The sequence below is a fragment of the Achroia grisella genome, unplaced genomic scaffold, assembly GCF_030625045.1.
Source record: "Achroia grisella isolate CSIRO2021 unplaced genomic scaffold, CSIRO_AGI_Agris_v1 utg1360, whole genome shotgun sequence".
Taxonomy (NCBI): Eukaryota; Metazoa; Arthropoda; class Insecta; order Lepidoptera; family Pyralidae; genus Achroia; species Achroia grisella.
This window is the reverse complement of record NW_026712626.1, coordinates 1,073,177-1,097,639: the sequence shown is the minus strand read 5'-3', so window position 1 is coordinate 1,097,639 and position 24,463 is coordinate 1,073,177. Positions and strand designations below refer to the sequence as shown.

Here is a 24,463-nt window from a genome sequence, read left to right as displayed (position 1 = left end):
TTAAATATAAATAAAGTTCTGTCTATAGGCGAAGGTAATTTTTTATTTATTTATTTATTTATTTATTCTTTTGCACACAAAATTGTATACATGGCGGACTTAATGCCTGATGGCATTCTCTACCAGTCAACCGACGCGTTGATCAGAGATAATTTTTTATATTAAATAGATTAATACAGAAAAAATATGTATATAGGTGTATATATTTTTTTATTTGTCTATATGTATAGATATACCCGCGACTTCGTCCGCGTAAATTGTCGATACTTCCATATAACCTTTCATCACCCCTTTCAACCTTTTTTCGGTTTAAAAAGTAGCTTATGTTCTTTCTCAGGGACTCTCAGGGACTATCGGTTCATTAGTTTTGGCGTGAAAGCGAGACAGACAGACAGAGTTACTTTCGCATTTATAATATTAGTAAATATATGTGTTTACTAAATATGTTTCATGCATTTCTATCTATAGTTAGAAATACATGAAAATATTTCTGTCTATAGTACCCATAACACAAGTTCTGATTAGCTTGGTACTAGGTGTCGCTGTTTTGAGTTGTACTATTATATAGATAGATCTTACCCATCGTCTCGAGCACCCATCCGACGGTACCGTCACCACCACAGCATATAACTCGATAGCTTTTGACATCTTTGAACATTTGTAGACCTGAAAAATGTTTTTTTTATTAAACTTGAAGAGACGGCCCACCAGATATGGTAAGTGGCAACCGTGGCCCATATACACGAACAGCACTACGGATATCACGTTATCATTTGACGCCCGTGATACCACGAATGCGTTGTCATTACAGAGGGACATATCATTTTATAATATATGCCTCTGTATCCTGTATTTTCACTGTCACTTCTCACAAGACGCAGCAGCAATCTGTTTAGCAGCAGACAACTTTATACAAAGTCTTCATAAAATATGTATGTTATAATATATAATGGTAAGGTTTCTATACATATTTTGTTATTACTTTTATATTTTTCTACATATATGTATAGTGAATGTGGTTGGTTATAAACGCAGAGGAAGGCCGAAAGAGATGGATGAACTGTGTAAATATAGAGATGACTGAGAACAGGGATGAATGGAAGAGCAAAACATATTACGCCGACCACAAGTAAATGGGATAAGGAAGAAGTAGATTATGATATCTATAGTCTTATACTTATAAATATGTTAAATATACGATTATTATAAAATTATATAATTTGTTTTAAAAACTAAACCACTTACGAGTATCTTTGCACACCAAAATATTGGCTAGTAGAGAAGAAAATTTATAAAATTTGAAAGAAATAAATAAAATTAACCAGGTCTTAATACGAATAATTTTATTGCAATTAAAGGTATTTACCTATCTCGATGTTTCGACTAGGTTGCACTAGCCGTGGTCACGAGCTGACTGTCAGCTCGTGACCACGGTATTATTAGTGTAAAGACCAGGTTAATAATATAAATAAAAGACATAAAAAAGAAAAACTAAATAAATAGACAAGAGGTTACTGAGTTTTATACTTAATGAAAGTGTGTTTAGAATTTTGAAGTTGTATACAAAAATATCTTACCCTGCATGGGTCCACCTTTCGCTATATCATGCACCTGCCGAGGATTCAATATATACTGCAGTTTCCTCATTATCCTGGATCCCTGTCTCCCACCAGACTTCGGGTTGATGAACACTAACAAAGGACACGTCCCATCAGGAGGAGTTATTTGGAATGAGATGGGAGGTGCTCTATGTTCTCTTCTCTCCTCTTTCTTGTCTTCTGGAGGCGCGGAGATGGAGATAGGCAGTGATATTGATGTTGGAAGAGATTGCTGGAAGAATATGAGATAGCGTTACGTCTGAAAGAGCAACACGCATGTTACTTGCTCGTTCTTCTTTTGATAAGACATTCCGAATGAGCGGTAGATTAAAAAAGTAAGTATGAGTATACAAAAGTGTTTAAATATAAGTTTATTTAATATAAAGATTGTTCTGTTCTATTCCATACTGTAATTGGAGGTTAAAACGACCCAACTACTCCTCCCTCCCCCTTGTGATATTTGGCGAAGGGGGGAGGGGCCCCCCTTTCCATCCGAAGGCCCCTAAACAGTACAAGTACTTTCAATATACCTGATCTTGTTGAGGTCGGTGTGGTAACGACCGCTGCCGATCTAATACTAGCGGTCGAATGGCTGTAGGCGGCAGTATGTGCTTCGAGTGAGCTCCCAGGGTACAGGCACCGCCAGCGCTTCCCACGCAACGGTTGTGGAGCTGTGGAAAACAAAATATCTTTATTCGTGTAGGTCCAATACAGACTCTATGATGTAGCGCGGTGGTTATATCACCACTGTAGCGTTATATGTGATGTGATGAGGTGTCACTACATAATATATAGTTTATTGTATTATATAGGTTAAAAAACTTTTATATAAATATTTAGAATATTTATAAAATAGTTTATATAAAAAAATAAGTATGTTTTATTAAAATCATAACAAAACTATGAATATTCTATATAAAAAGCTTATGAATATGAACCAAAAAGATTAATTATGAACTGTACAAAACAAATCAACATAATCGACATGCACAAATCATTATAAATTCCACAGTACAGAAATAAAATGTGGGAAATACCCGCGTTAAAATGGTGGAATGTCCGTGTTATATTGGGGATTGGAATCCGCGTAACATGAAAGTGTATTATAAGAGTACCGTGTTTATAGGGAGGATTACTGTATTTGTCGTACATTAGTACGTTTATTTAATAGTGTGTTACATGGCTTAATAGTAACGCGTAAATTCGACGCGGAGTCCTAACCTGGACTGACTTTATACTGAACTTAAATCTATGTTCTCTGAAGAAGTATTAAGAAGAAGGGTTTTATTTATTTATTTATTTATAATCGCACAAGCATATACAATAAATTTACATATAATAAAACAACAATACATACATGGACTCTGTTTATAGAGTATAGCAATTCATAGGGTCTCGAGTATTGACAGAAATATTACAAGTGTAGGTACAATGATATGTCAAATCTACCATCAGTTCTGAGTGCTTTCGCATCGAGAAGAACTGAGAAGAAAGTCAGCTCTTATTATTTTTAAATGTGCTTGTATGTAGTACTTTCTTTGAAATATTCCCCTCATTTCGATGCATTACATGCCTATACCATAACAAACGCGATTATTATTAGTAAGTACATAAAATGATATTGGTAAGCTTACCGTGATGTGGCACCATCGACAGTGAAGTCCTGTTATACCATTATACCCCTTGATTTTTTTTCGACACCTCGCACATTTACCGTGACAGTTGCCTGAAAGGAATATATAATATTATATCTTGGGCATTAGTTGTATGTTTATATTGTGTTAATTAAATAAATAAATAAAAAATAAATAAATAAATCTTGATGCTTCTTATATCAGATGGGCTAGTTAGAGGCAATATTATCAGGGTCGTCTATCACCTATTAGAGGCTCTGGGCACAAGGACAATGGGGCCCCTATTATATAGTAATTAGCACTATTTTGCTAGAATATGCAAAGTGATTTTTGAACATGACTCTTTAGTGATGTATCTGGGGACGCCCTACCTTCAAAACAAATCAGGTAAAAATAATTTTAAAAAGTTGTTATGTGATGAGGAGTTTAAGCTCTTGCTATTGGCACTAAACAACTGATATAAATACATGAATACTTTCTTTATGTAAATAAATACATATTAAACCTAGACAACACCCAGACCGATATAAACAATCATATTCATAAATATAAATATTTGTACCGTGCGAGGAATCGAACCCGTGACCGCGAAGTTCATACACTTCCTCTGTAATAGTTCATCTTTTTTTTTCATACTTATATTTTGTTTGTTTCATACTTATATTTTATATTAACAGACAGCGATCAATTCATTTTTATTACATGTATGTATTATAGGTATATGTGTATTGTATGGCAATACCTTCAACCCAATGATGAGCGAGGGTAGCCGATGCTCTCCTAGATTTGGAATATGTCGCTATACAGGATGCTGGGGCACGCTGTACACAGCGCTCATGAACTGTGAACTTGCAAACTGGAAAAGACATAATGCAGTTTCTTTATATATATACTAGCTGTACCTGCGACTTCATCCACGTGGAATTTAACATTATTTTTCTAAAATAAAAGTATCCTAAGTTACTCCTTATTACATCAGCTACCTGCCAATAAAAGTCCTATCAAAATCGGTCCGCCATTTCAAAGATGAGCCGGAACAAACAGACAGACAGTCAAAAATTGTAAAAAATGATTATTTTGGCGTATGTACCGTGTTTGTATTTATATGCATGTAGTAAAAACGGTTATTTTAATATTACAAACAGACATTCCAATTTTTTTTATATGTTTAGATTAGGAAAACAATACAATAGTATTTATGGTATTATACAGTAACTCACGGGTTAGTTACACCATTTATAATTCAAGAACGGCTAGATCGATTTGAATGATTTTTGATTAGTTGGATTCACCTACTCGAATAAGATAAAATGCATTCAACATTTAAAAACACGGAGAGATCGATATTTTGAAATACTTGAATTAAAATATAAACACAAGTAGTGAGTCAGTGTCTAATCGAAAAGTCTCGATCATTCCAGATGTTTCTGGAACAATCTAGAGTCTCAGTCCAGCAATCGAGCTCGAATTCAGAAATAAGAATAAAAGTAAAACTTTATATATATAACATTATTCAGACATTATCAACAGCTTGTATTATATAAGACGTTAGTGCCTAAAGTAAAAGTAAAGTCTATTTACGTAAAGAATAGAATTTTATTCTCCATCTTTATAATATTAGGTTCATTATTAACGACGCGTTTATTAAAAAAATGTGCGACCAAGGAAAAATAAATGCTACTCAACTACAACAGAGTCCTTTTTCCATATTTATAATATAAAATTAATTATCAACGAGTGTTAATAATGTAAGTGAGCAGATTAAAAGTAGACCCTACTTACATATACAACAGAGTCCTTTTTTCCCCAACCCGACCAGCATGTTCAAGCACAGATTACAGTATGCTGGTCTGCTGAAATGCTTCAACCTCCATGCATGCTCGCCATCTTCTTTCACGTTAGTGTCCAACCCCAAGAGGACCAACAGAGGTATTGTGGTCATTCTGTAAAAGAAAATAATCATTACATAGTATAAATATATGTTTAAATCTTTAAAACTATGAAACGGATTTTGAACCGGTTTTTTTAATAGATAGAGTGATTCAAGAGGAAGGTTTATATATATAAATAATACATGTACACCCGTGCGAAGCCGGGGCCAGCAGCTAGTATTAGATATATAGCTAATTCTAGTTTCCATGATTGGGAATTGAACTACCTGCAGAGATTTTCTTTAGAGACTTCTTTCTTCTTCAGGGGTTACCATAAGATGGGCCACATCATGCTCGATTACCACCTTCGTGTTATAAATTAAAAATCTAGCCTTAAACTAGGTTTTGTTATCGGTGTTTTCTTCAACGGAGAGTCAGCAAGAAATATAAATGGACACGAAAAAGTTTTTATTAGCGTCTATTAAATTTGAACCCTTTTGACGCGTTAGTATAATAAACCACTAGGTCACTACGCTACGTTACATTATATAGATAATATATTGACCACTCACCCTCCTCTTTTCCACTCATCAAGTGACACCGTCCCGTCTGCATCGTAATCAATTTCCACCATCATGTCTTGCAGAATCTGTGGATATTTTTTCACGGTAAAAATTCCATATTAGTAAATAATATCAAACAGTATAGGTCTTTATAAAACACTAATCATTTGTAATCCCGTTTGAATAATACAAACAGAAAATTTTAAGTGGAGCTTATATATATATATATTAGAGAAACTGCACCGTAATTAGTTAAGCCAATTTTGAGATTAGAGCGCTCAAACGCACAGACAAATATACAGTAATCCTATAGTATTTTGAGTGCTATTACGTTGGTGCTACTACAACGTCCCTTAATAATATTATTAAATAAATATTTTATATTATATATGTCCAATCATATTTGTACGCGTAATTGCAGAAGACAGTGAAACTTATTATCTATTCTAGGACAAATAAAGAATATGTTTTCTCTTATATCTCTCTACAGATAACAATCAATAACATTTTTATTATATGCATAAATAAATAATTTCTATTCTTCTACACTTTTGAGATCCCCCCCCGATGGATCTTGCTTCCAATTCAAACAGAGATTTAAATTACAACGGCCGAGCCGAGGTTCGAACCCCTAGCGATGCCCTCAGACTAAAGTCGTATCCGTCAGGCGGGAGTTAACTTTCAGCCGCTCCATAAGTCCGTGTGTTTGGAGTGCCATCTGTACTCGCCCCCTATCGTCCGGTGAAGCTGTAAAGGCCAGCTGTGGCCAACAGCATTAGAATGTAGGCGAGTGTCTTGAGTAGCTCACTAAAATGGTTTCACTCGTGAACGAGTGTTTCTTGCAGGCAGACCAACCCCTAAGGCCTCTAGCCTTAGGGGTTGGCGAACAGGGTAATCGCCCGGGGCCTCGCTCTTGCAGGACCTCGCGTAACAACCAAGGCAATTTTTTTTGCTTCATGACAAGTTGCAAAAAATTCCCGATTTAGGCATTTAACTACAAATGAACAAAATTACCAACACTGTTAGCCGTGTTGGTTATTCCGGACTACTCTAATGCTGTTGGCCGTGTTGGTAATTTTCTGGATTTAGGCCACGGCCAACAGTGTTGGTAATTTTGTCCGGAAAAAAATACTCTTCAATTCTATATGACGACTGTATTAATTACAAGTCCCCAGGTTCTCGACGAAGTAGGTCATAGACCTAAACCTTAAAGGGACGTGTAAACACACCCCTTTAAACACTTACCGGCCTGAGTTCCGACGTCTCCCATCCAAGATATTCAGCGACCGTCATCATTTGATTCACTATGCAGTCCATCTCGTTCGTGTCCAATACACCGTTACCATCCGTGTCGTAAAGGCGAAACATAACTGTACAAATGAAATATTACAATGAATATTAGTTCTACTACTCATTAACAGTTGACGGCCTCAGTGGTCACGCGGTTTAGCACACCGCTATAATTCCAATGGTCGCGGGTTCGATTCCTCGCAAGGTACAAGTATTTGTATTCATTAGTATGACTGTTTGCATCGGTTTGGGTGTTTTTTTTATCAATAATCATTAATAATCTCGGACAATTAACACACTGCCATCTAATTCCACGGTAAGCAGAGCTTGTGTTATGGATACTAGACAACTTAGATGACATTTTTTTGTAAATACTTATATAATATATTTAGAAAACACCCATAAGCAAACATACTCATGAATATAAAGGATTGTGAGGAATCGAACCCGCGACCATTGGAAGTAAAGCGGCGTGCAGTTTAGCACACCGCTTTACTTCCGATGGTCGCGAGGTAGACCACCGAGGCCGTTACGTATTATCTTTTTAAATTATAGCCTCTATATACCACATAGGTACTGATGTGTAATCTATATTAGTGTAAAGTATTATCAAAGTCTGTCTTTGCGTGAAATAACAACAAACAATAAGTAATCCATCCATAATCACAAACTTTCGCGTAAGATTTTCTGTCAAAACTTCCAAATGCTTACATTCCAATTTGTCTTCCGGTCGTCCAGCCTCCAGTAGAGATAAATAGCAAACTATGTCCTTGAGAGAGACCCGAGCTGTGTGAACTTCTAGTGTAGACGGTCGCCGCATTAAGTGCTTGAAATCTGAAAAACAATTGCCATTCAATACGGATATTCATTCTTAATCGTAGACTATTTGGTTTATGAGTTGGCAACACTTCCACTCTGAAAAGAAAAGTTTTTATGTGTACAAAAATATGTTCGACTGAAAAACTTGTATCCATGGTCATGAATAAAGAATTATTAAAAAGAAAACAAGAAAAGAAAAGAAAAAAATTGTTCGTGCTTCGTTGTTATTTTGTCGGCCGTAAAGTTGGCGCGTTTTTCGTTCTCGTAATTTTAATATTTGTCGATTGTTGGAGATTGATTGATTGTGGATTATTGTAGATTTTTCGGGAACGATTAAATAATAAAAAAGCAAGAGAGTGATCTGCTGAAGAGCACCTGTCGTCAGTATAGGTGGTAAGTTTACCCGGTGCAAAAGGTTCGAACTAGCCCAAAGTTCTGGGAAGTCTGCCTAGAGCCGAACTGGCAGTCATCCAATATCAAAGTTAGTGCTTTCCACAAAATCTATCTCTTGCTCACAAAATTTATAGTCTACTACACAACGACGTGTCTACGGACTCCAGTTGATTTTCAAAACAAGAGACCATCCACATATTTTCATAATAATGGATGATAATGGAATGGTGCACCCGTCTGCGCTAGCGGTTTACGTGGGCAGATGATAAGGTGAGCATGAGGTCAGCTCAGTTAGCCCATCGTGACAAATTCACCAGGATGACAAAATCACCAGGAATTTATCACGATAGTTTCTAGGGGGAACCGTGTGGAGTACAACCTGAAATGGTAGAATCCTAGCAATAGGGTCATCAGTTTAGATAACTAACAATCCCGTTCCTCCAATTCTACACATTAAGAGGCCCGGGCCGACAAATTGGGACATTGTCACAGTGACACAGAAAGGTACGCTCAAGGTGTTGGTATTCCGATGAAATAAGGTGTCATATTTGCGTGCCCTGTAATTTTATTCATTTTACTGCTATCTCACCCTCAAACCGAAACAGCACGTTGCTCGGCGGCTGAAGTGATGGGACAGAACAGAAGATGACCGTGAAGACGACTTAGCACAAATTCTACCTATTTAATTTTATTTAGCGCATAAACATTTTACATGAAATGATAATTAAAAAATGGATTTTAATTTACAAAAAAAACTTTAATAAAATATTGCTAAGAATCATTTCTTTGACTTTGTAGTATATTTTTGAAACAATGGCGAGGATACACCTCATTTTACACTAGAGTTCGACATTGCTAACAAAGTCACTCAATTACCTTCTATTTTAGTTGACTGGTTGACTCGCAGCGAGTTACTGCTTTTCCTACTAGAGTTCCTCGACATTTGACTGTGGCTAGGACTCGTTTCTGTACGTCTGTCCAGACACAACTCATGCGAAGAATAAGATGGATGGGTGGTCACTGTGAACATGGGGTGCACGCTCCCTGTAATAAAAGAACGTTTTAAGGAATGTATAAATAATTTGAAGGCCTCGATAGTCCAGCGGTTTCACACATCGCCTTACTTCCGATTCCTCGCACGGTACAAACATTTGTATTCATGAGTATGATTGTTTGTATCGGTCTAGGTGTTTACTATGTACATATATTATACTAGCTTTTGCCCGCGGCTTCGCTCGCGTTAATTTATCCCCTTAGGGGTAGAATTTATCAAAATTCTTTCTTAGAGCATGTTTACGTCATAGTAGCTTTATGCAAAGTCTCAGTCCGATCGGTTTAAAATTGACAAAGTTTCATATAAACTTTCATCCCATATTTTATCCCTTTGAGGGTAGAATTAATCAAAATCCTTTCTTAGCGGATGCTTACGTCATTACATCTACCTGCATGCCAAATTTCAGCCCGATCCGTCCAGTGGTTTGGGCTGTGCGTTTTAAGTTATATATATTTAGATAGTTATTTACAAAAAAATATCTGTTACAAACACAGATATTTTTTTGTAAATAGTTAGTCAGTCAGTTGTGTAGTCACTCAGAACAGAAGCTGTGCTTAACTTGGGACTACATGGTGTTGTGTGAATTGTCCTAAGTAAGTAAGTATTATTATTATCATAAAAACTTGAATGAGGGTGAAAATGTCCCCTACCTAAGGCCAAAAATTTCGTATTTGTAAAAAAAATATTAAACCTCGTACATTACGCCGACTTAGTTCTCTATCTTCGTACATCATAGTATTTTAACCTTTAATTTTTTGTAGACCAAAATCTCATATAAACTTATGTAAGGGTGAATATATTCTCGTATCAAAGACAAAAAAAATCTCGTATTTGTTTGCGGATTCTCTTACGGTTGTTATTACTAATCGTATAATAGTATTATATATACTAAGTATTAGTAATAGAAAAAAAATACAGAAACTAACCAGTTCTACTCCTGGACCCTTTGTCGCTACCATCAACCGAGTCTCCTGAACTTCGACCGAGCTGCTGTAACCGTTCAGCCAAGCCATGAATTTTGGATGCTAAACTTAACTTGCCCTGGAAATATATCTTTATTCAAATAAATTCAATATAAACATTTTTTATACTACTTTGGTGGTAAAAAAGCATACGGCCAATCTGATACCGCAGTTTTGAATAGTTATATTGTTTTGATACTTTTATTCATTCGAAACGTAAACAAGAAGAATGAGAAATAAACTTGCGTGTTGCTCTTTTAAATACATGTTGTTCTAAGTAAATACACGTCAACAAGGATTAGTCATGCGGCAATCAACATAGAATCCGCTACGTACTCAATCTTTGTGCAATTAGATAATCGTATCAGTGCTATGAATTTTTAGTTAGATTTCTTTACAACAACATTATTATTTATAAACTCTTCAATTTTATAATAAGCCTTTTAACAAAGAAAGTTTTTATAAGACAAATATTCAAATGTCTTATAAAAACTCTCTTTATTAAAAGGTTCTGGTTCTTACGCAATTCTCACAGACTGAATTACTAACTTTTACCAAACGGCACCTAGATAAAAGTCAGTTTGTTATTATAATTTAAGCTTTTATTACTGTAATCGCAAACTTTTTTGAAACCGTCAATAGTTCATACCTGATGGTCAGCATGTGCGGTGACAGCGGCGCAGGCGGCCGCAGAACTCGCCGCCGCCATTTCACGTAACGCCGGCCGCTTGTCACGACGCACGAACGAGAGGAACAGATGTCTGGAAACAGACAAATATTACTAATATTATAAACATGGAAGGTTGTGAGTGTGGATGGATGTTTGTTACTCTTTCACGCAAATACTACTAGCTATTTTAATAAAACTGTACAGTAATATAGTTTATACATCAGAATAACATATAGGTTATAAATTAAATGCGGGTGAATCCGCGGGCATAGTTGATAGTATATAAATAAGGTGATCTGTGAGTAGAATTAAACACCCTTCTTAACCGCCTCCAAAAAAGGAGGAGTTTCTTAACTCGAATGTATTTTTTTAATATTCAGATGTATTTTTATTAGTTATTCCAGGACTCCGTCGTAAATATGGATTCGTAAGTAACTTTTTTTTTTTTAAATAATATTAACATTTAATTTGATCCCATTGTTTTTGGCACCAGCGAGTGGAATTTTTTTTTAATTTTAGGTTATTTATAGTATGTTATAGTTGCTGCATCATGTAGTATTATTGTTAATAATTGATAATGCCACAGACCTGGACAGCTCATCTGGAGTGCTGACCTCGAGGAATGTATCAAGAAACCAACGGAACCCTTCATAGTCGATGTCCTGAAACAAACCAAAAACAAATGTTACATTACATTTATTAAACGAAGAGCAAAAAGTATATAGCTATACATTTTGTTATAGCTATATACTTTTTGCATCGGGTAAACCGACGGAATTGCAATTTCTTAACCGAAGAGCAAGAAGTTTTTTTTTTAACATAAGGGATATGGGACACAGTCACCTAGATACATCAAAATAATAATTGCATTTAATATTGTCTACTAAGCACTGCTGTGTCTAAACTGTGTCAACCCACCTTACATTTTCCTATTGTTATTTAGTATATAAGATCATTATTTCTATGTACATATTGTCAGTTTATTATCATCTGTAATATACATCGTCTCGACCAGCAACATCGTATTATTCACCCGCAACAAGGGACAAACAAACGAAATCGAAAAGATTAAGCTCCTTTCTTGAAGATTTCAATATAGTATCGGTTTGAAAATACCATTGCTATATATTTCTACAATGTAGTTGTGCGTGATAAAAAGTTTCTGAAAAACGAACGGTGGAGGACCGCCATTCATCCAGATAATCAGGATGTATTTTAGGTTATGGCGGGTTTCAAGTGTAGGTTAGATTGATAGGAAAATTTTATAACAGACTAGCTGTACCAAATAAATATAAATAATAATAAATATATTTTCTAAAATAAAAGCAGCCTGAGTTACTCCTTATTACATCAGTTATCTGCCAATGTCCGCCAAAATCGGTCCAGCCATTTCAGATTAGCCGGAACAAACAGACAGACAGACAAAAATGGTAAAAAATGTTATTTTAGTGTATGTACCTTATTTATATTCATATGCATGTAGTAAAAAACGGTTATTTCAATATTACAAACAGACACTACAATTTTATTTATATGTATAGATTATACCTACCATATAATAGTAGATAAAACTAATATTAATATATCTTATGTCGAAGAAATTAAAATTAATTTTTGAAACCCTCATACAAACTAGCGGAGGAATGAGGACCATGTCTTATGGAAAGTGTATAATATGAATGTGGATGGATGTAAAGGGAGGGGACGCCCTAAGAAAAGATGGATGGATTGTGTGAAAGATGATATGAATAAAAGAAGAGTATGTTTAGATATGACGACTGATAGAGAGCAGTGGAAGAGAATGACATACTGCGCCGACCCCAAATAATGGGATAAAGGCAAGGCAATGATGATGATACAAACTGAGCTAACATGATCATTTTAATAAGAAACTTTCAAAATTTAAATTAAAACTAGTAGTGTCCATAACGATAAAATCAAATAACAAAATTAAATAACACAATAATACAATTAATTAAAAGTAGTTGATGCTGTAATTAAAAATAAGAAGAAAAAAAAGTTGTTATCAATATTAAATCAGTATACACTCAAATGTCGTGACTATCATTTGCTTAACTAGTACCACCCTTATAAAGTAACTAGTCCACCCACCCCGGCTTTGCCCAGGTGTACATGTATTATACATATAAATCTTCCTCTTGAATCACTATATCTATAAAAGAACCGTTTCAAAATCCGCCGCGTAGTTTTAAAGATTGAAGCATACATAGGGACGGACAGACAACGACTTTGTTTTATACTATGTAATGGCTGATTTTTCTTTTTTATTATGATGTGTATTTTACTAAGAATGAAACATCCTATAAATTGATCTCATTAACAACAACATGTTATAATGGCAAATGAAATGAACAATGTACTTCTTCCACTTTCTTTTTCACATATCATTCTTAACACACAAACAGGCAAACTGATAAACCGTCAGTTTCCGTCTCGCCAAGATTTTATTGTATGTTTATGAAATGAAGAAATTATTGTATTTTTTTATTGGCGGAATTAGCTATTGCAATGTGCTTTAGACTCTGTGCTCGCCCTATTTCGAAGTTCGATGCGTAAACCTGTGAGGAACAAGAATTGAAGGATATTCTTAGTAGCGATGGTAGTGCTTTAGACTCTGTGCTCGCCCTATTTCGAAGTTCGATGCGTAAACCTGTGAGGAACAAGAATTGAAGGATATTCTTAGTAGCGATAGTAGTGCTTTAGACTCTGTGCTCGCCCTATTTCGAAGTTCGAAGCGTAAACCTGTGAGGAACAAGAATTGAAGGATATTCTTAGTAGCGATAGTAGTGCTTTAGACTCTGTGCTCGCCCTATTTCGAAGTTCGATGCGTAAACCTGTGAGGAACAAGAATTGAAGGATATTCTTAGTAGCGATGGTTTTTATCTCCTCAGGATAGAGTGTGTACTTTTCAAAGGAGATATTTCGTTTATTCATGGGTGGGCTACAACCACATAGGATGTGTAGTGACATTTTCTCTACAAATTGGCAATTATTGTATTAAATGTAAAGAAAACATTTGTACTTTGTGATTTTTACGTTTAAGTTTTATAATTTATCCCTTTACAACTGACCCTATGCTAACATAACTATCTTTTGCGTTGTCGGTTATAAGGCCATCGAAATGGAATATAAATAGTGGGTTTCGCCAGCGGCTTATTCATATCAGTTTATTAAAACATCGTATGTTTGGAAACTTGGGAAGTAGTAAAATAAATATTAGTATAATTTCTACCACTAGCGATGGAGGGTTGTATAAAAATAATAGGTTACTTTTATATAAATATTAAATACTCGCCCCGGCTTCCCCGGTATTATATATATAAACCTTCCTCCTGAATCACTCTATCTGTTAAAAAAACCGCTTTAAAATCCGTTACATAGTTTTAAAGATTTAAACATACATAGGGACGGACAGACAGCGACAGTGACTTTGTTTTATACTATATATATATATATCTATTATTAATACAGATATTCACTAAATGCATATGATATACAATACAGGTATACGGTATCACATCAGAGAATAATTTAATTTTTTTCCTTTTATCTGTCTGTTTGTTCTTACTAATCTCTGGAACAGCTGGCCTGATTATGACGGGACTTTCACTCGCAGATACGTAATAAATTAAAAAGTAACTTAGGTTACCTTTATTTTAGAAAAAGCTAATATTGCTATTGACTAATTTTTATATATTTTTTTTTATAAAAAATGTTAAAATCTATGTGGACAAAGTTGGGGGTAAGAGCTAGCCTGTAATGTAATATAACTCCAGCGTTGGTTATGCAGCAGTGTTGCCAGTAATGCATAGGTACAGTAATAGAATTAATTTTACCTGCGCAGCTGAAATTAAACTACAGGGAATTCCGAGCTCAGTGCAATTAATAAAATATGAGCGTGACGTTTAATATTGCATTACTTGGTCATATCGCACGCTTCATACAATACTGTATTAACTGAAATATTACCATTTTTTGTAATTAGACTTTAACTTATACATGCAGAGTCGCTTTTCCAAAATTATTATTTTTGAGTTAATGCAGTTTGATATTAAATTAGATTTTTTATTATGGATGTTAATGGAATAGGACACCTGCCTGCGCTAACGGTTTACGCTGGCGGGGCTCCAGTGGAGGATGATAAGATGAACATGAGGTCAGGTCAGTTAGCCCATCGTGACAAATTTACCAAGGAATTTATCACGTTGGTTTCCAGGGGGAACCGCGTGAACTGACATAGTACATTGTTAGTAATGGGGTCATGAATCCACATTGATAACAATCCCCTTCTCCCCCAAATTAGATTTTAAACGTATACATATAGAGACGCTTTTTCAAAATTTGCAATCTATGATATAATATAGACTGACTCTAAGTATGGAATACGGGTAAAGACTTAATAATAATTATATATATATATGTTATCATTTAATATTGCATTACTTGGTCATATTGAACGCTTAATACAATACTGTATTAACTCTAATAATACTATTTTTTGTAATTAGACTTTAAACTTATACATGCAGAGTTCCTTTTCCAAAATATATAATTTTGGATATAATTCAGTTTGATACTAAATATGGATTATAGGTACAGACATAGTAATGCTTCATTTTTTATGGACAAATGATTAACAAACTGGTGATGCACCTACTGGAAAGTGGCAACCTGTATGCATTTGTTATAGATAGATAGATAGATATTTACTTTTTTTGCATCTGCACACTTGCTACACACATATGGTACACATTTCACAACACATATATGTATAAAGTACAAAACAGATTTATATAAAAAAAGAAAAAATATATAAAATTTCATATATGTAAAAAGGTTATTTCTATCACAATCATATAAGAACATTTTGTTATGTTTGTTATAGGTCTTGCCTTTAAGCGAGGAGTCATTAGGCAGTGAATTGAGTTCGGATATATTGGTGTTGACTGTTCGACGAGTAGATTTACATTGAGTTTTGAAATTCAAGGACACCTCCAACCCAGTAAAAGTAAAGTCTCTACGATTATTTCTGTTTGTTAAAAGTGTTACCATTACCGTAGGTATTGTCATAAATATAAATTGACAAAACACAACAAACACAGATTTTTACTATCACACAGAGTGCGACATTCACGGCACTAAGAGCTATGGCTACTCTACTCTATGGAGCAGGACATTGTCGACTACATACGGACCAAAAGTAACCTGACATTGAGGGTGACGCAGCTGGCATCGAGTTATAACGCGAGTTTCTAGGCGGTAGTGGCCCGAGTACCCACCAACATGCTGACCTTCATGAAGTAATTGAATTGATTGTAAACATGTGTAATATTAATTTGAAAAGAATACGTGCCGAGTCTGTTGACAGTTCTTCTCATCTCGAAATCATTCCGAACTGACGGTAGATTTGACATCTTTGATATAATGACTACATGAATAAAGATATTTTGAATTTGAAGGAGGACTACTGGCCATAGGGTGTGGTGTATCGGCGTTATCGTGGCAGATTGCCGTCATCAGTGCCGTGACCACACAGACAATTTATATTTATTTTTATACTAAATTTAATATCTTTCATACGTATGTTAGTCTGTAAAGTATTTATAATATGGGCCATTATAAGCCTGAATTACGTAAATAAATAAAGGAAAATTTAAAAATGCGTCCAAAAGCGCATAAATCGTCTCTAGTTTATGGGATAAAAACATTTAGTAGCTTGGGCTACTAAGTATTGAATGGAAAGAAGTGTCACAGATTCGAACTCCGACCTTTGCGGTCCTAGTTAGTATAAATCATTAGCTCACTTCGCACCCGATATATCCATTCTACCAAATAATAGCAGAAAATAGTTTCATTAGGAAATGTCGGTCCGCTGTCTGGTATAATTGCAAGTGGAGCCAATAAATAAATAGTGTATTGGCAACTAGGCAAACGTCAGTCTACAATATTTATTACCTACTACGTGTATAAAATAGAGGTTCTGGAGATCAGGAACGTTTTGTACTGGACATAAGTAAGTTTCTTGTCAGTTTTTCTTAGCTCAAATGCTTTCGTAACTGACGGTAGTTTTTGACATATCATAAAAGTCTGTCTACGGGGTACAGTGAAATGAAACTACAGGGAATTCCAAGCTTAGTGTAATTAATACTACATTACTTATTATATTATATAAATATATATATACTAGCTGTACTCGCGACTACGTCCGTGTGGAATTTAACTTTATTTTTCTAAAATAAAAGTAGCCAAGTTACTCCTTATTACATCAGCTACCTGCCAAAAAAACTCCCGTCAAAATCGGTCCAGCCATTTCAGAGATTAGCCCGAAAAACAGACAGACAGACAGACAAAAATTGTAAAAAATGTTATTTTGGCGTAAGTAGGTACCGTATTTATATTATATGCGCGTAGTAAAAAACGGATATTCCAATATTACAAACAGACACTCCAATTTTATTTATATATGTAGATTAGTTTAATAGTGCATTACTTGGTCATATCGCACGCTTCATACAATACTCCATTACCAAAGAAATCGAAACTCCAGAGTGTAAGAGGACATACTGTGCCGACCCCAAATAATGCGATTAACCCAAAGGATGATGATGATGATGAATCTAAAAGATTCTTATTTTAATTTCACACGGACGAAGTCGCGGGTAACGCCTAGTGTATAATAAGAACCTTGTAATAATTTCCCGTTATCCCTGCTACTGAGATAAGTCATTATCCTAAGAATGAAGTACAAATATTTATGAAAAGCGCGCGTCGGCGGGCGGGGCGTCAGTCTTCGTTGCTAGGCAACGAGATCGACCTCTTTCTAATAAGGATATATTCCTCTCAAAATAGGCTGTTTACTAGAAATCGAGGTCCAGATCATGGCTGTACAATCACAGAGTATATATACATATATAATCTATACATACCATTTGTATGGGGTATATAACAATTTAGATGTGATACAACAAAATTCAAACTTGAGCAGACCAGTACTGAAGTTTATAATTAAAAAACGCACTGTTAGGTAATGTTAAAAAAAAATTAAGTAAATTATTGTTAAATATCTGTGTAAATGTGTATTTATGTGTTTAGATGTATTTAGGTAGGTAAGTATTAGATGTAATCGGCATTAAGAAATCTGAGATATATCTTGCCAACAAACTGTACTGCAGTTTGGCGAGTCAATAGATAGAAATAAAAGTACCTATCATCATTTTACATAGTATAAAACAAAAACGCTGTCGCTGTCTGTCCGTCTCTATGTATGCTTAAATCTTTATAATTACGCAACGGATTTTGAAGCGTTTTTTAATAGATAGAGTGATTCAAGAGGAAGGTTTATATGTATAATACATGTACACCAGGACAAAGCCGGGGCGAGTAGCCAGTAATTAAATAAAATAATAAAAAAAGCGTAGAATACTCATGAAACGCATAGGGCAGTATTAGTTATGATGATTTGGGACCCTAATTGAAGTGCTAACAATGATGTATCAGGCTGTCCTCAAAACCATAGCGGTTAATTCCACAATGAGCTAACGGACTGATTTTTAACGCATGATAATGGTATGGTGCATCGGTTTATGGTGGCGAGGCATCAAGGAAGGATATTATGATGAGCATGAGGTCAGGTCAGTTAGCCCACCGTGGTAAATTCAACAGGAATTTATTACGATGGTTTCGAGGGGGAACCATGTAGAGGTCAACGTGACATGACACATTGCTTGCAATATGGTCATTAATCCACATTGCTAGCAATTCCCCCCTTGTCAATAGAGCTATTAAACTACAATACTAATACCCTATACGCTATCTGGTTAACCACCACCCGTTCCGCTTTCGAAATCTTCGACCTCCACGCGGTTCCCCCTGGAAACCATCGTGATACATTCCCGGTAAATTTCTCACGTTGGGCTAACTGATCTGACTTCATGTTCATCCTATCATCCTCCACTGGTACCCCGCCAGCGTAAACCGTTAGCGAAGGCGGGTGACCATTCCATTATCATCCTTTAAAAAAAATCATCGCAGTTAATTCTAGAAGAATCTCCACGAAGGCTGACTGACTTCACTTGAGGGGTACGGAATTGTTTGTAATGTTAATAGTCTTTTTTCGAACTATTACTGTTCGTACTAATAGTATTTACAGCTTTTCCAAAGAATTGCGGGTGAGCGCAGATGGCACTACAAACTAGTAGATAGACTTATGGATCGGTTACAGGCCAACTGCCTGACGGATACGACTTTAAGCTAGGCAGTGCTAGACGTTCAAACCTCGGCTCAAGCTGTCGTAATCTCGATCCACGTTTGAATAAGGATTTAGCTACATTGCTAGCTGTTAGACCTACAATGAGAGTTACTGGCAGTTTTTATATTCTTTTTATCCATATTCAAAATATGATGTTCTTTATATAATTTTTATTTTATAATACTTCTGTCATTGCGCTCTGCAATAAAAGACGTCTGTTAAAACATCTAACTATTTTCATTAATTTTTACTCTAGCAATATACCCTATACGTTGAACTTCCATTTGGTAGGCCTTTGAAACAGTTTCTATTAATTCCTGACGAATTACTAAGATGGGCTAATAACAGACCTGACTTCATTCTAATATGACCATCCTTTACTGGTGCCCCGTGAAAACTGAACTGACTTATATCATCTGTCATGTTCAACCTATCATTAAATACATATTGCATATAATAATTATAACCTAGGACAATTAACACAGTGCCATCTAGTTCCAAGCCAAGCAGAGCTTGTGTTATTTGTACTAGACAACTGATATACATTTTTTTTATATACATACATACATAATATAAATAGGAAACTCTGAGATCAATAGAAACAATCATAGTCATGAATACAAATATTTGTACTGCGTAAGGAGTGGAACCCGCAATCATTGCAAAAAAGGTGGTGTACTAAACCAATAGATCACTCATGAAATTAAAAAACAAACACATAAATGCAAAGGTCAAAAGTGTTAAATCAACTAACTATGTGCACCTGACTTTGTTAAGTTTTTATAAATAAATAAACTTAAACTAAACATAATCCGAAACACATCCAATAATTCCCGTCCTAATCCCGCGAATGAGAGCCTATAATCCCGGGAATATATCCCATAATCCCGGAATGTTGTGAAGTTCGTAAGTACTTACTACAGCCTTAATAAATAGCTGTATACTATAGGTAGGTGTTGGTACAGATAGTAGAGTTGTTCCAAACGGTACCTATATACAAAGTAATGAATACAGCGCTTGTACTGAAGTACCGTATCGGTACTTTGGGGTCATCCATAAATTACATGACAAAAAATCTGTATTTTCACCAAATGTTTCATAGCGGATGATATTTCAATAGTAATAGTTTCGTTTTAATATTTAAATTAAAATATGACATTACAAAATCTATTAGAACCCTAACGACCTACCAATTACGACGAAAAAAAATGATTGGAGTCAATTATACTACAGTTTCGTTACGTTACTAGTTACTATAGATATAGTAACTAGTAACGTAACGAAACTGTAGTAACGAAAGCCACTTAGTAACTAGTACGTATGGGAACTACATTTGCCGTTACTTTTACAGCCCTAACAGATAGATGTCCCAATAAGCGTACACGCGATAAATAAAACATCTTCGTCAAGAGCATCGTAGCCTAGATGTTTATAAATCGACCTAATACTTATGGGTAGTGAATTCGAATATGGCTGATAAAAAAAATATATAGTAGATCAATATATCATATTCGAAAGTAAACTGTACGTGAGCATTATATAATATACTATTTGTTCCTGCGATTTCGTCCGTGTGAAATTTAACTTTATTTTTCTAAAATAAAAGTAGCCTAAGTTACTCCTTATTACATCAGCTACCTGCCAAAAAACCACCATACCAGCCATTTCAAAGATTAGCCGGAACCAACAGACAGACAGATAGACAAAAATTGTAAAAAAAGTTATTTTGGTGTATGTACCGTATTTATATTCATAATTTCATATGCATGTAGGAAAAAACGGGTATTTCAATATTACAAACAGACACTCCAATTTTATTTATATGTATAGACTATAGATATACTATACATATATGTAATATATGTACTATACATATAAGTATATGACGGCGTCGGTAGTCTAGTGGTTTAGCACACCGCTTTACGTCCGATGGTCGCGGGTTCGATTCCTCGCACGGTACACATTTATATTCATAAGTATGTATGATTGTTTATATCGGTCTGGGTTTTTCTATGTATATTATGTATGTATTTACAAAAAAAATATCTATATATTTCTATCAGTAGTCTAATACCCATAACACAAGCTCAGCTTAACTTTGGACTAGATGGCGCTGTGTAAATTGTCCAAGGAGATATTATATTATCATATATGTTGTACCACAAACCACGCTGTAATTACTTGTAAATATAAGAACATTTAGTTTTAAAACCGTTAGTATATATAGAAACACGACATGTTATATTTGCTGTATCTTGAGTTAGTGATTCTTAAAAGTAAATAAATATAGATTGTACCATCCACTCAACATCACTGATTATCACTTGAACTTTAACATACCACGGGACACCATATCCAGTATCGCAGATGTTGCATACATCCAGATTTGTAGCCTATTTTTTTTTTTATTGTATTGTTTGGGCTATTGCCAGATGTGTAGCACCTGTAGCACTGCGACCTACATAGATCTATTGTGCTCGCCCTTTTCAGAGTTCGCTACCTAGACCCGTCAGGGACAAGAATTGAAGGATATTCTTAGGAGCGATCGTTTTTATCTCCTCGGGAAAGAGTGTAAACTTTCCAAAGGAGATATTTCGTTTATGCATGAGTGGGCTACAACCACATAGGATGTGAAGCGGCGTTTCCTCTTCAGTTTGGCAGAATCTGCAGATACTTGTCGTGCATAGGCCTAGTTTAGCCATATGCTTGTTTAATTTGCAGTGTCCTGTGAGGGCCCTAGTCATCATGCATATGTTGTTTTTACTCAATAGCAGTAGTCTATTGGAGTATTTGTTCGAGAAACCCGATATTAGGTCTTTTGTATGTGTTAATCCTGGCATTTCTTGCCAGTGATTCAGTGCTTCTCGTTTGGTTATTAATTTGAGATGTCCCAGTTTTAGGCAACGAGGCACACCACAGAAGGGTTCGGGGCCCAGTTGGACGGTTTTTGCCCCTAACTTTGCCAGATGGTCGGCATTCTCATTGCCAATATTTGAATGCCCGGGGACCCATCTCAGTATAATATTATTTCTGCTTCCTACTTCATTTAGTAGCAGGATACAGTTTCTAATAAGTTTAGAACGGATTTCGTACGAGTTAAGTGCTAGTAGAGCAGCTTGACTGTCCGAATAAATGTATATGTTCTGATTGATGTAGTTGAGGCTTAGGCTACTTAAAAGTAAATAAATATAGATTGTACCATCAACTCCATCAACAGTGCAGCCACTTATAGGCTTTAGATCAATTTAATTATCTGCACTAACACGCCTGCCACAGCCACTAGTTTTTATAACTCAACATCACTTGAACTTTAACATACCACGGGACACCATGTCCAGTATCGCAGATGTTGCATCCATCCAGATTTGTAGCCTAAACAGTACAATATTTCGGAGCCAACAAAGGCAGATGTTATCAAAGACTTTACCTTCACCAAGTCGGGACTCCCCTAAATTCACCATATCGCGGACCTAAACATAATATGTACTTTGTCCCGAGATTGTGCTACATAGACGATGTGCTCCGACACTTGTGGCTTTAATCTTATAATCCTTTGTGTGTACAGAATGTGTTTGTGAGCTCGATAACTGATATATCGTCATAGAACACATAAAATTCCTTACATTGTATTTAGTTTACGTATTAATTTTGATATTAAAATTAGTATTTTATTAAAAAAATATACTGCTTTTGTGATACTTGTGTGATATTAGACATCTTCATTATCATTACAAAGTATAAAACAAAGTCGCGGTTGCTATCTGTCCGTCCTTATGTATGCTTAAATATTTAAAACTACGCAACGGATTTTGAAGCGATTTCTTTAAATATATAGGGTGATTCAAGAGGAAGGTTAATATGTATAATACATGTACACACGGGCGTAGGTGGCGAGTAGCTAGTATATTATATATTTGACAATACCTATATATAATATTTGACAGCCTTCCGGCCGACGGTGAACTACATGTTTATCACACAGCTTTACTTCTTATGCAACGATGCAACTTGTATTCATGTGTATGATTGTTTGTATTAGTCTGAGTGCTTTATATGTATATATTTACAACAAAAAATGTGTTTGTTTATGTATTCATTACAAAACCAACAGCTTACAATCCAATACACTAAATCAACTGTACATAGAGATAGCTAGTATAGAGTTATTCAGAGATTTAGCAAAAGAAAAGTGTTAAGTATTTGTATCAGTTGAAGCCAGTACGTAGCTTGGAACTAGATGGCGCTGTATGAATTGTCTTGACTTATTCATATTATACACATAGCTTCACGGCTGCTATACATGTAATATTCTCTTGTCTATGAATATAATTTGACATATTCAAGGCAATTGTCGAGCTTGTGGTGAACGCCACATTTCGCTATATATGTATATAAACTCAACGTGGTACGGGACGAGGTACGTAATATTAACTAATAATAATTTATTTGCTCAAAAACACAGTACAATAGATGATAATAAAATTATAGTATCATGTGTTTTGCCATAGCAATGGCATGCAAAATATTATCTAAATATATATAACTCAAAGGTGACTGACATAGTGATCTATTAACGCACAGCCCAAACCACTGGACGGATCGGGCTGAAATTTGGCATGCAGGTAGATATTATGACGTAGGCATCCCCATAGAAAGGATTTTGGTATTCCACCCTTAAGGGGATAAATTATAGCGAGCTAAGCCGCGGGCAAAAGCTAGTCATTACATATTATAAAACAACGTCGCTATTGCAGTCTGTCCTATGTATGCTTAAATCTTTAAAACTACGCAACAGATTTTGAAGCGGTTTTTTTTTAATTTATAGAGTGATTCAAGAGGAAGGTTTATATACATAATACATGTACACCCGTGCGAAGCCGGGGCGAGTAGCTAGTTGTCTATAAATTTTAAGAAATAATCTACAAAGAGAGAAAATAATAATAACAAAAGTAAAATAGAATCTCTCCAGTCGATAATTATACATTGTCAAGGAAATTGTGAAATTCTTTATTCTCTAATCAATCTCGTAATGTCTTGAAATTTTACAAAAGTAATAAAAATTGACAGACTCATGTCTATGTTCATGTATATAGGCGATAGTTAACGCTTTACATGATCATCATCATCATCATCAACAACATCATCATCATCATCATCACCACCACCATCATCATCATGCCATTACAGTTACTTTAAAAAAAAGCATCTAATAATTTCCTACTCTTTGGCAATGGGTTGAAAATACACGAAAACATGTTATTTTATGCAAATCCCAGTCGCAAAAAGTAATTAGATCACGGTAAGTCTGAGATTAAGTTGGAAACTTCATCCCATCACTGC

General features: G+C 35.2%; 1 protein-coding gene across 1 annotated transcript in view; it reads right to left on the bottom strand.

Moving 5' to 3' along the window:
- Nucleotides 1–24,463, bottom strand: part of LOC131855300 (diacylglycerol kinase 1) — a 119,381-nt gene that overhangs the window by 13,244 nt on the left and 81,674 nt on the right. The window contains exons 4-16 of the mRNA XM_059206554.1: nt 11,443–11,516; nt 10,834–10,945; nt 10,149–10,263; nt 9,045–9,212; nt 7,668–7,790; nt 6,912–7,036; nt 5,676–5,752; nt 5,015–5,175; nt 3,975–4,088; nt 3,233–3,324; nt 2,129–2,269; nt 1,578–1,830; nt 580–666 (exon numbers count right to left, since the gene is read on the bottom strand). Coding sequence (XP_059062537.1) covers nt 580–666; nt 1,578–1,830; nt 2,129–2,269; nt 3,233–3,324; nt 3,975–4,088; nt 5,015–5,175; nt 5,676–5,752; nt 6,912–7,036; nt 7,668–7,790; nt 9,045–9,212; nt 10,149–10,263; nt 10,834–10,945; nt 11,443–11,516 — 1,642 coding nt within the window. The remainder of the gene's footprint in view (nt 1–579; nt 667–1,577; nt 1,831–2,128; nt 2,270–3,232; nt 3,325–3,974; nt 4,089–5,014; nt 5,176–5,675; nt 5,753–6,911; nt 7,037–7,667; nt 7,791–9,044; nt 9,213–10,148; nt 10,264–10,833; nt 10,946–11,442; nt 11,517–24,463) is intronic.